The sequence below is a fragment of the Dufourea novaeangliae genome, unplaced genomic scaffold (genome assembly GCF_001272555.1).
Source record: "Dufourea novaeangliae isolate 0120121106 unplaced genomic scaffold, ASM127255v1 scaffold14, whole genome shotgun sequence".
Taxonomy (NCBI): domain Eukaryota; kingdom Metazoa; phylum Arthropoda; class Insecta; order Hymenoptera; family Halictidae; genus Dufourea; species Dufourea novaeangliae.
The window spans coordinates 3,283,935-3,300,584 of record NW_015373890.1 but is presented as its reverse complement, the minus strand read 5'-3'; the positions used below and the strand labels follow the sequence as shown (position 1 = coordinate 3,300,584).

General features: G+C 34.3%; 1 protein-coding gene across 1 annotated transcript in view; it reads left to right on the top strand.

The window, feature by feature from the left end:
* Positions 1-16,357, top strand: part of LOC107186131 (laminin subunit alpha-1-like) — a 79,221-nt gene extending 62,864 nt beyond the window's left edge. The window contains exons 5-15 of the mRNA XM_015573945.1: positions 1,786-1,999; positions 2,437-2,447; positions 2,504-2,665; positions 3,174-3,470; positions 3,628-3,888; positions 4,825-5,072; positions 6,087-6,321; positions 7,814-8,040; positions 9,047-9,234; positions 10,133-10,423; positions 16,257-16,357. Of these exons, the coding sequence (XP_015429431.1) occupies positions 1,786-1,999; positions 2,437-2,447; positions 2,504-2,665; positions 3,174-3,470; positions 3,628-3,888; positions 4,825-5,072; positions 6,087-6,321; positions 7,814-8,040; positions 9,047-9,234; positions 10,133-10,423; positions 16,257-16,357 (2,235 nt within the window). The remainder of the gene's footprint in view (positions 1-1,785; positions 2,000-2,436; positions 2,448-2,503; positions 2,666-3,173; positions 3,471-3,627; positions 3,889-4,824; positions 5,073-6,086; positions 6,322-7,813; positions 8,041-9,046; positions 9,235-10,132; positions 10,424-16,256) is intronic.
* The last annotated feature ends 293 nt before the right edge of the window (positions 16,358-16,650 follow it).

The following is a 16,650-nucleotide window of genomic DNA, read 5'->3' as shown; positions in this document are numbered from 1 at the left end:
TTTTCTTAAACTGCTTCCATCGAAAATAATTGACAATTTTTATCTGATATGTATTATTCATTATTATTAAATTGAACAGTTATTATTAAACTAGTGAATTTTTTATTATTACAGTAGATAATCCGATTATTCAAATGTCAATTATCTGAAATAACGATCATCCCAAATACTGATTATTATCAGTACACGAAACGAGTCACTAATATTTGTTAAAAGAATTAGATTAAAAGAAAGACGATAAAATATACCATTCATTACTCTTGAACGATGTTCAAGTAAATTAGGGAACACTTTAAGTGTCAATACGATCATTTTTTAATTATGCTGGAATTCTAGGAAATAAGCAGCCGTATGAACATGTTGCTGTTCACAAAATTTATAGAAATTCTTTATTTATTTCTAGAGGCTAATGAATATTAAACTTTGAAGAATTAAACTGAATTGTAATAAAAAAGATTCTGTTTCATTTATGCAAATTGTAAAGAATTAATATACTACAGAAATAATTAGTGACTGGTTCTTTACTTCTCATTTATCTAATAGTTCATTGGATTTCCATGAGCAACGACAGAAGTTATTTTAGTGAAGTCGATCTAAAAATATTTGATTTATTTATTAAATTTCTTAAAGAAAAAGGTTTTCTAGTGGATAAACGTTTTCAACAATTTTAGCATCTAATAACAAAACAGTTTTATAAATGATTTGTCTGTTTCGATAAAGTGGAATACTAACTTTCTTCCTTCTCATAATTATTATCTCTGTAAAAAACCATATAATGGTGTACGTAGTGTTTATATCATTATTGATTGTAATACGTGCGTATGTGTTAACGCCGATGTTAATTAAGTTCTAGACACATCGATCTCACTAAATCATCCGATAATGTTTCATTGAGTTACTCATTAATTGTTCTCCCGATACGTCTATTCTTATGAATGACGAACAGTCATTCATAGACACACAAGGAGGATTGTGACATATCGAAAAAAATTGTAGGTTTACGATTGCCAGCTCGCATCTGTGACTCAATAACATCGCCAAGATACAATGCAAATATAACTCATAACTCTTATCCTTTGTGTATTTGTAATTCTAATCGTAAATAGGGACTGTACTACCGAATACACTATTAACGTTTTATTGAGAATATATTCTGTAAACTTTTGTACAAAATTCTTGATTTAATTTTGTAATAGAGAAATGTTCTTTTTGTTACACGCAACCTACAATTCAAAAATATTTCAACGTTAAAATTCGAATCAAGAAAAATTAATTTTTCCATTATTGTAATTATCGTAGTAGTCGCTTGTGAATAATTTAATTACAGTGTTGTATATGGAGTATTGAATAAAAAATCTTGAAAAAGTCTAGATTTTTTTGTATGATACTTAAATGTAAATATATTTTAAAGAAAAATGTATTTCTATGGAATTTTTATTTATGAATATTGGTCTACAAAGATATAAATTTTCATCAAACATGTATTTCGTATATTTTATTTAAAGACACACGCAAATACTTTCTCCAATATGAGAATATCTATTATTTCTGTTGAACAATATTACTCTGAAAGCACCGACGCATGAACGTGTCTGAGAACTTTAACCATGAAAAACACATGGTTAATGCACCGTGTGCGGCTGCATTGTGGTTTTATGTGGCATTAAAGAGTACCTGGAACGTTGTCTATAATAGGCGGAACCGTTAAATGGTATATAAATATGAATCAGTTAAGGTTGTGAAATGATTAATAAGTGTCGATTAAGAGGTGGTATTGTTTCTCAGCATCAAGAATGTGAATGCGAGCGCCACACGTGCGGCGAAAGATGCGAAAAATGCTGTCCCATGTACAATCAGATTCCGTGGAAACCTGGCACAGCTGCGAAGGGCTTTCACTGTGAGAAATGCAACTGCAATGGACATGCAACCTCGTGCAGATATGATCAGGAAGTGGCCGACAGGAGAATGTCCATGGACATTCGTGGGAAATTTCGTGGTGGTATAAAAAAAAAAAAAAAAAAAAAAAAAAAACGAACAGAATTGAACGATTCCCGTCACTAAACCATTGACACGAACTGTTACGAAAGAAAATCTCAACATTGTGTTACTTCATATGTTTCACTTGAATTGATACGACAGAAAACAGTAATATTACAAATTTTATTCTGCCCATTATGCTGTATAGTTTGTATTGGCATCCTTTCGTTCGATATTTTGTAGTGATTAATAAGAATATTAACCCTCGTTCACTGTTCCAAAAATTATTGCATTAAGTGTTGCATTAAAATCGGATCTAAGGAAGTATATTTTCTTATCGCTTAATTATAATGTATGTAAGTTATTGATGTCAAATTAATTTTGAAATTTCTATAATAAAAAAAACAGTGCTCGAGGGTTAGAGTGTAAAAATGTGAGTTGTTTTCAAATCAATTAAAGGAAGGAAACGTGTATTGACAGAAAGACAATGTTATTAATATCATTATGGTGAATTGGTTTGTTTCAGGAGCACACGGCTGGTATTAATTGCGAAATGTGTCAGGATGGATATTACAGGCCGAACGGTGTCGCCCCTGATGCACCTGAACCTTGCTTACCGTGCAACTGCAACGTACACGGTAGCACGGGTTACTGCACTCCGGATGACTCTTACACGCACATGGGAAAGGTAGAGACAGTCGTATGCAATAAACTTTTTAAAAAAAATAACATCATTAATTAATCGTGACATCATCAAATAATCCTGACTACTCAAAAATAAGGTTACTATTATTATTTATTGTATATACAAAATTCGAAAATAAAATCATTAAGGACTAAAATAAGAAACTTTAATGTTGGTTAAACAAGCGTTTATAGCTTCATTAATGTGGCGATATTCTTCGTAGAAAACGAATTTTTTTACCTCATTCTGCTTTGTTCAGAGACAATTAGAAGATGAATTTGTCTAAATAATACACAGTCTACTTATAGTATATAGAAACTAATGTTAATGCATACAGAGTTCCTTTTAACATCCACAAAAATATTAGGTACATGCAAAAGAAATGGTGAAAATATTTTTTAAAAGATGTGAAAGAAGTACAAAGGCAGAATGAGATTACTTAGAACGTGATCCTATCTAATTACTGTTTACAAATTGGTCTTGATCGAATTAAACGCTGATTGTGTTCTAGGTAGCAGGTGCTTGCAATTGCAAACCCGGCTACTCCGGCTACAAGTGCGACCAATGCGCCGCTGGATATCGTCAGTTCCCTGACTGCATGCCCTGCCCGTGCGATTCCCGTGGGATCCTTCCGTCCCACGATTGCGAAGGGGACTGTCTCTGCAAGGCAAACGTCGAAGGCGAATTCTGCGACGAATGCAAATCAGGACATTTCGCGTTAACGAAGGAGAATCTCGATGGCTGTCTATCGTGCTACTGTTTCGGCGTCAGCGATCGTTGCAGCACGGCGAAACTGTCTTATTCCACGGTATTTATCTTGAAAACTCTAAAATTACACTTAAAAAAAAAAATTAAAATTGATACTCACCTATGGGTTTTCACGCATCGTGAATGAGTTCAATTCTCTGAGGAACTGTTGTTCAATTAATTTGTGTAAATTACCATCGATTGTTGTCCAATTTCAGATATCCTCACTGGAAAATTGGCTTGTCACCGACATGAACGCTTCACGTGCTGTTGTTCCCATTGTGGACACGGACAATAGTTGGCTGACGGTGGCAGCGTTCGAAGTCGAGTACGATACTCCATTTTGGTTGGCTCCGCCGATTTATTGTGGCAGTCGTCTCTCATCGTACGGCAGTAACATCACTTATTCTGTCACCTGGGTCGTTATGCGCGGCGATACCAGCGGAAAACCGACCACTGGGCCCAATGTTATTTTAGTTGTGAGTATCCATTCAGTAATACGTGACCAAGTGATACATATGGCAGAAGAAAAATTTGTAACATTGTAATTTTAATGTTTACGTTTAACATTTTAATCGGTTCCATTAAATTACGCGGAGCAACATTCAATTTTTAGTCAGTAACATTAAAATTTTCTGAATATAATTAATAGTGAAAAGTTTATATTTATAACTTAAATTTATCATATTTTCACAAAGTTTGTGTTTCCGAAACTAATGGTTTTGAATAAAAACACAATTTTTGTTGTATGTCTGCATTAATAGTGTACATGTATTTGTTAGTATTTTAAAAAAATATGATGCTTCATCAGATTTGTTTACAGTAATTCAAATAGTAATTCAAATATATAATTTATGTATTGTATATTGTTCCTGGTATTTACATTTTATGCATATTTTAACATTATAGAATATTTTCCGAATATTAAAATTACTCTTTCCGCACTTATGTGTATACAGTAAAAAATTAATTCGGACAAAAAAAGTTTTCAAATGGTTCAATTATTATTCTTCAAAATATTTCTAGAATGAAATGGAAATCCTTCATTAGATAAAAAAATTCAAGCTTAATATGAGAATCCATAAACATATTTAATACACAGAATTTTTTTTCATTATACAGGGTGATTCGGTAACTTTGTTATACAAATAGTTTCCAAACTAATTTTTATGTCTATGTCATGAGTAATTTTCTCTTTTTTTTTCGAAGATTACTTATAAATCTTTGTGAAACAGATGACATTACGTTTCTGTGGCTACTCGTTAAGATTCTTCGTGTGTATCAAAAATTTATCTGGCCACTTTATCCACTTGTTTTACTTATTCCATTTTTCGGTTCTTAGCTCGACTCCGAAAGGCAGATAGCAATGATTACCATTTCTGTAAAATTAATCTGCCCGTCTTATTTCTTCCCAGGGTAATAATGGCATGCGAATAGCTTACGGCGAGGAACAATATAATGGCCAGGAAGCGGAGATCATCGTTCCTCTTCGTGAAAACGGCTGGTATCACGTACGCAGCGAGATCCAAGATATTCCTACCAGATTAAGGAGAACCGAATTTCGCGGGGATCCTGTTACCAGGATACAAATGATGCGGGTTCTCGCGGATTTGAAGTATCTTATGATAAGGGCGAAATATCATTCCGAGCAAATCGAAGGAAGGTATGCAGAGTTAACAATGGAATTCTTCGAATTATTTTTTGTTTCAAATCCTTTTCCTTCGGTCCTTTTTATTTAAAATAAATCATAAATTCTAGCTTAAATATCAACCAAAAAATGAGAACGATCATCCTTTTGAATTTACTGGCTTATACAGAATAGAATAATATATGGTTTGATGATGCGGAAGTCGTTTGATTATGATTGTATTTACAGTATTTATGGTCTTGTTTATAAAAACAGGTATTAAATTAAAATTTACATCTTTCGTTAATTATTTTACTACGAAAAAGATAAAAAGAAAAGAAAATTCTGTTAAAGTTCCTACTTTATTATGGTATATTTCACAGAATCTGCTGTTTAATTATGATTTTATTATTGTTTAAATATTATTTCATGTAAATAATACACGAAAAATTAAACATACATAGATCTACGTCGAACAAAATTAGAATCTATTCAAAACACAGGTTGCAGAATGTTTGATGAACAATAGAATTCTTATGAAATTATTGAAATTCTCTTCATATTTCTTAATATTTCGATGTAGGTTGTTCGAAGATATATCAAACTGATTATTATACCACAGTAAAATAAATATCGTGTTGAAATTTAGTCTACATTTAAACTACAAACCAATACAATTAATCAAATAGGAAAAATAAATATTTATTTAATCTCGACCTTTCCAAAATTACTCAATCCATTTACGAATTTATATAAATATCCAAAATATACATACTGACTGTGATGCATTCATTCACGCAAGAAATTTTTCATATAATTCAATTATTATTTCTTAGTAGACAGATTGGATTTTTTAATGTTTATTTGAAAACGATTTTTGTCATCGACCCTCCAAATGACCGCGGCGTCAAAATTGTTTGGATCGCAGTATACCTGTAACCCATACCAGCCTCTCCATTGTTTCTACTTATCAGAGGACAGGGAATTTGAAACGATATACAATAGGGGCCTAAAGGTTAAAAACTTATAGCTGACGTTATTCTGTTTCAGTCTGCAATCAGCGGTCGTGTCGGTCGGAGAGGTCACTGCTAATACTGACAGTGCCAGTTTAGTTGAAATGTGCGAGTGCCCCGAAGGATACACGGGATTCTCGTGCGAGAACTGTGCGTGGGGCTATGTAAAAGTGATAAAAAATGGATCCGATCATCGGGAACATCACACGTGCGTTAAATGTGACTGCAACGGACACGCGAGTACCTGCGATCTCGTGTTGGGAGGATGCACGGTAAGTACTGTAGCGTTTCTTACTTCAGCGACTTGTGAAATAATGAAAATTATTTAATATAATTTAACATTACTGAAATACTAGTGCTAGTTTAATATCCATTTGGTGAATTGAATATTGATATTAATGAATATCAATGTTGGTTTAATTGGGTAAATCTTGATATTAATAAATATTATATTTTATACGGATATTTAATAAATATTATATTTCATACGATATGTAATGTATGAAAATATCACAGTTTTAGTATAACTTTAATATTATTCGAGATAAGAGTACACAAAGATAATAGCAAAATTGACTAGACATTAATGATAAGTAATGTTAATTTATACAAAAGTAATCAAGATTTCTGATAAAGAAAACAAACATTTGTTTCAAAATTTTCTGTGTTTAAAAAACTAAAATTTCGAGTTTGTTCATAAATGGTAGTGTAGACACGAACCTAATATAGCTTACATAGGTTCCTTCCTTATCCCGAACAACCTAACCATCTAGTGATATCGTAGGTATTCTAAGGTAACTTAGAAACAACTACATATTTATGTAATGATAACGTCAATCAATTTTTGACATTTTATGACAAATAATTAAAAATCAAATAAATACGTATGCATTACTACTGATTCCCTTGAAGTATTAATGAACTTGATAATAAACATACACTAGTAAAATGTATTAGTGTGTTTAAATTATCTACAAGTTCTTATCAAATATTTAAAATTTAAAATTTCTTCCGAATAATTTCCAAAGAGATAATTGATACAGGAACATATGCATGATTTTATATTCAATTCCGAACCTTTTTTTTGTTCCAGACATTCTTTGTAATCTTTACTTTTACCAACAGTCAATAATAAGAATGTTTAAATAATAATTGTATTTATCGAAATATACTGCACTGTTCAGAAAAATTAATAATCTAAATAAACTAAATTATTATTTCATAGAATATGAAACGTTTTAAATTCTGTAAAAGATCGCGTAAATCACATATTTAACAAAAAAATTATTTTATCGAAGATATCCTGTATTAAATTATTATTGGAATATTTTTTATTAGGGTATATGTATACATTATAATATTCCTGCATTAATGAAATTTATTTTTTACATACCTTTCAACTCATCAAGCGTAAAATTTTCGTTAATGTGTCATGTTTAAGTCAATAATATTTTTTTCAGATGAAAAATTTGTATAATGTACCACTGACTGCTTTTATTTATTTTACTTACTAACTGCAAAATGGTTTCGTATTTTAAATCCACAATTCAGTACAAAAACCTTTATGGTACAGTAAATTTTAATACAAACTAATATATTTTTATCGACATTACATTAGAATATTCTTAATTCAAACGATGAAATTAAATAAAAATCCCTTAGAATATTTTCAATACACGACGAAATGAAATAAATTAAATATATAGTTCCAATTGAAAACCAGTTTTTCTTGTTCAATGAAAGTTACATTTATTCGTTCGATAGACTTGCGAGCACAACACAGTGGGTCCAAAATGTGATCGTTGCGCGCCTGGTTTTTACGGTATCGCCCTTTACGGTACGCCTGACGATTGCAAGAGATGCGCCTGTCCTCTCCTCGTCGAGTCCAATAATTTCAGTCCAAACTGTCAGCTCGACGATCCTAACGACATCAACAGCGGTTACGTCTGTACACAGTGCCCGAAGGGGTACACAGGTGACCACTGCGAAAGGTAAACGCAAAATAAAACGTACACAAAAATTGTATACGTAAATATTTTTCTTAGAAATGGGATGAATATTTTACACATTAAATCAAATTATGCATTGCAAACTGAAACATCAGAAATGGATGAAAACTTGTATTATTTTCTTGTATCGTTGCCTTCTAAGTAATTATATCGATTAATTTACAAAAATTAGAATTTGTTGACTCTAGTAAAGGTTCCATCAGATTCCAAATGAAATGAAATCATTGATTTATATTAAATATTTTATTTCATGTACATACATATTGAGTTTCAAATAACTGTTAGTTACAAAAAACATAGCATTTCATTAAAAAAAATAGAGATGACTCTGAAATCTCCTTTATACCTTCACCCACGCAAAAAATGTTTGTGTCAATATGCCCCCCTCTATACCGTGTAAGTTTTTTATATAACATTTTTTTATATTACTACAAATAACGGAATATTCAAAGTGGACATAGTTATTGTCCCACCCTGTATATATATGTATATACGTTTCTTTCTTTTGTAGTTCGATAGGTCTTTTAATATCGTTCACTTTTCTCATTAAAAGTTTTTTGCTATCTCGTACGGTTAACAAGATACACATTGAAAAAAACGAAAAATTCGGCAAACTTTAAGGGGTGATTTCACCGCCTTAGAGTGAATGTCAGCCGAAAAAAATCGTTCCTTGCATAACTCGATGCCCTCTACAATCCCAAGTTTCATTAAAATTAGAACCTGCTGGTCGGGAAAGCTTCCTTGTGAGTTATAAATAACCTTCATTTTAACTTTCATTTTAAATTTCATTCTATTTCGAGGCACTTTACAGTTATTATCAATTCATTATACATTTTCTATTACTGTTAAATTTTACAATTTTCTTTTCACTTATATATTTCTAGTATTATTTCTGATGTTACTGATATTATAACCCAATAATATATGCAGAATATTTACAAGATGGCCATACGAACAAACTGTATTTCATCTGATTTTATATCGACAGTTGCGACATTGGATTTTTTGGAAATCCTTTAATTCCCGGCGGTACCTGCGAACCGTGCCTCTGCGGCGGTGGTCCATGCGATCAAGAAACAGGCCGCTGCTTGGAGTGCCGGGGCAACACGGAAGGTTGGAAGTGCGACAAGTGCAAGCAGGCTCATTACGGAGATCCGTTGGAACAGAACTGCTTGCGTGAGTATTCTCATAGTTCATTTCACCTTTAATTAGTTACACTGCGGATATTTTTGCAAATATATATGTTCATTGAAATAATTTCTTCATAAACTTTCATTAATATATTAGGTGAACCAATAAATGAACCACTATTTACTACTAAATTTAATATTTGCTTAGAAGAAAAGATAAACATATGTCCCCGTAGTAAATTTGTTATTGTTCTCTGACATTCTACATTGTCTGTACGAAACAAGAGGGCAAACAAGTGTTAATTTAATATCTGATTGGACTAACTATTTTACTAATTCTTTTATAAAACATTTGTGACTCGTTCTGTGTTCCGGCACACGGTGTTTCGAATAATTGGCGTTTCCAATAATCAACGTTTTACTGCTACCAATCGCAGGGCGTAACCAACGTTACCGCGGAAATTACCTCAGCAGACTCGCGCTCTGATTGGTCGAGTTTTTTCGTTAATATCTCATTAACAAAGCCTCCGATAACATTTTTGCTAAGGAAAAACTTGTTTCAAATCACCTCACGAGTCCCCATTTCCGGGTCCTCCAACATTTTTGTTACACCCTATATAATGCCTCTCCGAACTACAGTAAATTTAGGTATGACCCTCTCAATAGATGTGCTATGTGGTACTCTTAAGTGTACTGGGTAGTTCTTCAAAAACGTTAGCCACCCCTGGACACAGAACTTGCCACCGAAACCCTTAAAGGGGTGAAAAATCCGAAGGCCTGCTGTTTTTACGAAGTCACTACAAAGTCTTGAATGAAAGGGTTAATTTCTGGGTTATATTCTGTCTCTTGTTAAAGTATCGAATTTTAAATTATATCTCGGAGAGGCGCTATACCTACCGATATCGCCAGAGCAAATGCTAAAAATCTGAACCTGATTGTTGCAGCTTGCGATTGCGACCCTCTCGGTAGCAATACCGTCGAATGTAACGAGAGGAGCGGTCAGTGTCCGTGCAGGCCTTTGTTCGAGGGTCGTGACTGCTCCTCCTGCATCGAAGGTTACGGGAACGTGACTGCAGGTTGTCGGGAATGCGAGTGCGACGTGGGTGCCCTCGACGAGGTCTGCGATCCCGTAACCGGTGAATGCAGGTGCGCGGACGGCGTCCTTGGCTTCCGGTGCGATCGCTGCGACGTCGACCATTACGGCTTGTCCGTGGGAGGCTGCAAAGGTAAGTACCGTTTCAGAATTCTTTTTTTTTTTTTCTTTTTTTTAGTGAACGCCGGCTTATCGTGGCGGCCGGTGTGTGGTGTGTCTTCGGCTCGTACGTGTTTAAGGGTCGATTCAGGGTCCCCTCCTGAGATTCTGATCGGTTCGTGTAACGAACGCTTGTTCGAGATCGTAATGTTTCCATTGATCACGGTGCTTTAACTCGGGTTCTTGTATGCTGCATCGTGCGATTCTGCTTTTTGTATATAGAAACTTATGGTTAATTCATTTGAAATATTTCGTGGGGAAGTATTTAATAATTAAATGATTGAAAATTGGGTTATAGTTTCAGAGATCGATGGATTGTTAGATTATTTACTGTGACGAAGAAAGTATTTATACGTCTCTGGACGATTTGGCTGATGTAATTGCATTTGTATTTTTCAAGTACATCGTTGCACTTACTAACAAAGTGAAGTCATAGAAAAATAGACACTAACAAACCATTCAACATATCCCTTAACAGTTTCTTTCTATCTCTTACCAGTTTGAACATATAACCCGTTCCAATTACGTGTGACGTACCCTGTATACCCAAGAATTACCATTTTTGCCACGGAGTCATTTTTCCTAAGCAGGTATTAACATTTTTGCCACGGACGAATTACCATTTTTCACCGAATAATTCGCCTCGAGTAATGGCGTTCCCAAGCCTCGGAAGTATTTGCAATTTCAAAAGAAATCCACGGGGAAAATCATCCCCCTTGTGCACATTCAACTGACCGCTACCGTCGGTTCGATGATTAGGAAGCGTGTTGTAGGACGCAGGAAACGGCGCGTTTCGCCGCGGAGAACCGCCAGGAACACGAGTAAGAGTAATGCATAACGCTTCGTCTTGTTCTAACTAAGCCGCGGATGTTTATCTGTCGAGTTCTTTAAGCACGGTGGGCACTTATCCAAACGGACAGGAATCGTGAGTTCAGGATGTTACTTGAGATTTACAAGAGCCGAAGCAACCCTTGGCCCGCGGAACGACTCTGACGTGTAATCTGTTTAGCTTAGTTTTAATTTACGATCGCGTTTTCCGCGGCCGGTACTTACTGTTCCGCTTGGCGATGCCCGCGTGTTTCAGCGACTGCAAGGTTAGGCATAGAATTGTTTTCTTTTTCTTTTTTTTTTTAGCACTTCGTTGTGGGTAGACTGCGGATTTTAATGTAGGTTTTAGTGTGAATTTAGTAAAAGTATTCAATGAACAGACATTCGGAGTCGATTGAACAATTTTTGGATTAATATTTTGGATTTTGACTGTTAATATTTAATATTTTGGATTGACACTTGGATAGGTTGTACTCTTAAGTGATGTATAAATGTATCTTGAAGGATTTTTGACAGTTCTAAAAATTATTGGTTCTAAAGATGTTTGTAGTATACATAGGTAGTGTCAATCTTCTTTCAATAAATCGTAACTGTTGAACTAAGAAACTGATCAAAATGAGCTTTATGGGTGTTTAGAGTGGAGACATAAGAGTGCGTAATAAATATTATTTCAGCTAAACAAATATTTTTAACTATTTATTTTGTAATTGCTTTAAAGAAATACAGTTTTATAACAATAGAACCCAATTGGAAAATTTGAACAAAAAATGAGGATAGAGTCTTGATTGTCCTCTTTATGGACAAAGTTTAAAAATATGCACATTTTTAATTTACATAAACTTATTATTTATTTCATTCGGGGTAGTTTTTATTCTTTTTTATTCAAAAACAATGTTATATTCCTGAAATGTGTATTAAGTTTTTTTTCTAAAAGATACCTATCTTTTTGTTACTTTAAATTTACCAAGGATGGAGTTGTTTTTTTTTGCTCAATTCGTAGCAAGATAATTAATTATAATTTTAGTTTTGTCTGGGGGCAAACATAATTAGGGTATCATTTATACATTCAAAATGTCTTTGGCTTGCAAACTTGAAATATCAGCACGTCGCTAAATTAAATATACTCATTGGTCATTTAATACTTGGCGTTTCTATATGTAAATTGTTTCCTGGGGATATCATTTCTAATATAATATTTTTTTCGTGCAAAATAGGGAATTTCGTTAATAATAATCATCCATATTCTTACACCTTTAAAAACCTAGTGTTTTTGGTACAACAGAACAAAATGGAAGTTTTTCGATCATAGAATCAAAGACCTGAAGGAAATGCTATCGACTTCAAGAAAATTATTTAGTTTCTTAAGAGAAATATAATTTAATACATGAAATGTGACAAACTAAATCAATAACCACTAGTAGTTGATGCAACCAGAAACACACTTATATTAAAGAAATAGAAGCTTTCAATATTCACAAAAAAAAGTAAATAAAAAACATGGTTTGAACCGTTGTGGAGGCAGTCTTAAGATCACTACAGCCAGTAGATTCCACGAGAACGTTCAAGATCGGCCTCGCAGATCAGCTACCACAAAGAAACCCATAAATCGTAATCATTCAGCGTAAGGCCCAATGGTCGCGTAAACACGCTTAATGTTCTCCAGTTCCTCCTTCGCCGTCATCGTTGATCTAACCGGGGATCACGCCAGTTGCGTAATCTACGCACACTCGAGTCCTGAAAATCCATTATTCGAAAAATCGATTGATTCATTTCTTGCAAAAACAAATGAAAATGTAAAGAAAATATGAAAATCTTTCACTATCCAAATATCATAAAAGTAGATCATCATAGACATCTACCTTCTGTGATTGATCATTGCTCTCTTTGCATAATCTTCATACCACAATAACAATAATATCACTAACGAAGTCAGTATTATTATTAGATCCTAAAATTCATTCCATTTATTTAACCCTCCGCGATCACATCTCTTTTCTCAAACGTAGTTCTTATACTCGGTCAATTTGACCCAAGCCAATATTCAATCAGCTGTTGTTTAAAATCTATTCGTTAAATTAAGTCGCAAAAAATTCTGAAATGAAGTTTGTCCATTGTAGATTACATATTCATGGTTAAAAATTAACATGTTACATATTATGTAAAAACATTTTTGAAGGAAACAAAATTCTAAACAAAATGTTTTTAAGATATCTGAAATTATTACTATATATCGCCAGTAGTACCACTTCCAATGATGCCTCGAAGATATTTCACTTCAAAGTAAAATTCTGGATTAAGTCGACCCACCGTGACAACGGAGGATTAAATGCCTAATCGTGCATTGGATTCGTATAATGGACCATTATATACATTAAATTCCACTGTATCACTAAAACTAGTTTCTTCATACATTTGTCGGTTTATTTTGCGCATTATATACTAGGTGGTTTTATTTTCACAAGAATATTGTCGTAATTCCGCAGTATACACTCCCTTTCAATATTTCACGGTCTAGTCTAACCCACACCCAAGTCACGCTAGAGAAAAACTGAAATTTATTGTTTCATAGCTGCGCAATTTATTCCCCCTCTGGAAAAAAATTCAAGATCGAATCCTTGGTTACGATTGGTCGAAACATCGACTGGGACACCGTATCTCACGACCGCTTCGCGATACGGGGACAGATATCATAAGATATGGCGGACCGTGTGCAACGCCGGTTTCTAGCTCGGTTCAGCTCAGACTACGGGTCCGAGCCACGACTTGTCTGAGATGTTAATTAACTTCCTGCAACCACGGCAATACGCAGCTTCCTTCTTTCTCGCCTCTGTACGATACGCTTCGTTTAACCTGGACCTGCCTCTATTTTACTTATACAGTGTGTAACAAAAATGTTGCTCGTCCCTGAAATGGGACACTCGTGAGGCGATTTGGAACTAGTTTTTCCTTGGCGAAAATGTAATCTGAGGCTTTGTTAACGAGATATTAACGAAAAACCCCGACCAATCACCGCGCGTGTATGCCGACGGATCTCCCGCGGTAGTGTTGGTTACGCGCCGCGCTTGTACTACGAACCTCCGAACAAGGAAGTTGGCATGCATCGCAGGAAACTGCGTATAATGGCATATAAAATAGACGTAACAAATAACATCATACTTTTTATCATCTTTCGTATGTTGTTTAAAGAGATTAATGAATGAAGCATAAATGTAAATAAAATTTCGGGTCGACAATGTCGGATCGAAAATTTCGAGGGGTGATTTCACCCCTTATAGTCGCGTCTCAGCAGATAAAAAAAAATACGTATCCCTTATTTTTGACTGCTTAACGAACATACGAAGTTTCATCAAAATCGGAGGGGGACACTTCCGTGCTTGTAAGTCGTTTAATGCACTCTCGTGGGATCTTTAGAGAATGCTGACGACGGGGAAATAAGTCGACAGAAAGTAGGTATAGCAAGTGGTGGGAAGGAATGGTTACGTGTAACATGACATTGAAAATGTTACAACATTTATATTGATGAGTATAGACTAGAAAATTTTTGTATTAAGATCTAGGGTATGAGCTAAGGGTTTAATGGGAAATGGTAAAAATGTTACAAATATTGAAAAAAATGCAGGTCAGGATAAATAATAAAATCTCCATTATACTGTGGTGTATAAATGTTTTATACATATAAAGGTTCCGTTTACAGTTTTATGTACAAAACCTCGAAGTTTTTAAATAGACCAGTAGAATTTACAAGTACACTATGATTCATAAGTATCGGAACACTTTTCAAACATGAAATAAACTTAAAAATTGTTATAATATTTTAAGAATATTAAAGACATACTTTCTTTACGAAATATTGAATTCAGAATGTAATTTTTATGCTAATATAAATGATAAAACTAATGTAATGTGAATGTAAGTCAAACATTGTTCATTTTGCTGTAAAGAGTTTTATCCTAATACTTTTGAACGGAAGTGTACTCTTTGTGCAATATCTCTTGTTAAACACAATTACCTAATCAACAAAAACAAGTACTATGTCAGAGGTACGTAGTAGTGTTGTACCATGGACATAATTACCTTTTTTTGAAACATTTATAGTTCTAGTAAAATATATTGAAATCATTCTACAAAAATTAAGTCATATGTCTTATTAATCTGTAAAATATATACAGTATATAAAGTACGTAAATTATTTAGGATTTTTGAAAAAAAAAAATAAAAACAAATAATGTACCCAAGGTACAAAAGGTTCCCCTACACACCTAGATAGTAAACGTAACTCACAATTTACCACTGTTACAATAGAGGATGCGACTCTGGAGTATTTCTCATAGGCGATATATGGTTCCTATCTTGACAAGATCTTAACAACCACTGGCATATACAAACGTGGGTAATTTAGGGTTAAAAAAGTGAAGGTGTAAAAACACATCTTACGGTCACTGTACGTCAATTCAGACCGCAGTCCCCGAATCTATATACCACAATTTCTCCCCATGACCCATCTTCCAATAGCAAAAAAGAGCCCAGCGTTAATCATTTCCCAAGAAAGACAAATATATTAGACAAACAGTTAGCAGAAGTCTAGGATTTGTTGTGATTTCCACAACTGTAAATCAATCATTGCGCTCGAAGCTGCCTTAGAACCCCCTTTAACTGTGCTCCGCGGTGCAATTAACGATGGCTAAGGCGCTTAGGTCGCCGTACACGATACGATAATCCGAGTGGCTTAATAAGACCGCGTTTTCCATACGTCGTCCTGTATGTAAATTCTCCTCCTGTACACGGCCAACTCACGGCCAATGGTCACCTGCGAGCCGCGAAGATACGCGTCCTCTCAAGACCCTCGTAACAGCGTGCATCAAAATAGACGCTGCCACGCAGGCTGCAACCGAGATGCAATTAGCACATCGGTAGCTTAATCGGGACGTCGATTCCAAAACGAATGAAGTCACAACTTTTCCTTTTTATTTTATTTTTTTTCTTTTTAGTTACGGGAAAGAATGAGAATAGTAAAAAGTCTCGCGTGGCTCGAGCATGGAGTCATCGAGAATGGGCGCTGATGCCGATTCGTGGATGGAATCGCTTCTGATATTACATTTCAAACTCGAGTTTCCTGAAAGATTTGGGACACGAGAATGTAAAGTTAATTCGCAGCTTCTACTCACTTAGCGGGGCTTTGGTACTCGATGGATTTAATGAAATATGGTCGGTTGATATGTACCTACAGGGTGACAAAAAGGGTTCATAACTTCTAGGGTAGTACTTGTCAAATGATGAAAAAAAATCGTAATAGACATGGGTCGAAAAATTAATATTTCTTAAGTTGTGTACAATTTCTTGTTTCGGATAAAGCGAGTGACTTTCTCGCTTTGGAAGCTATCG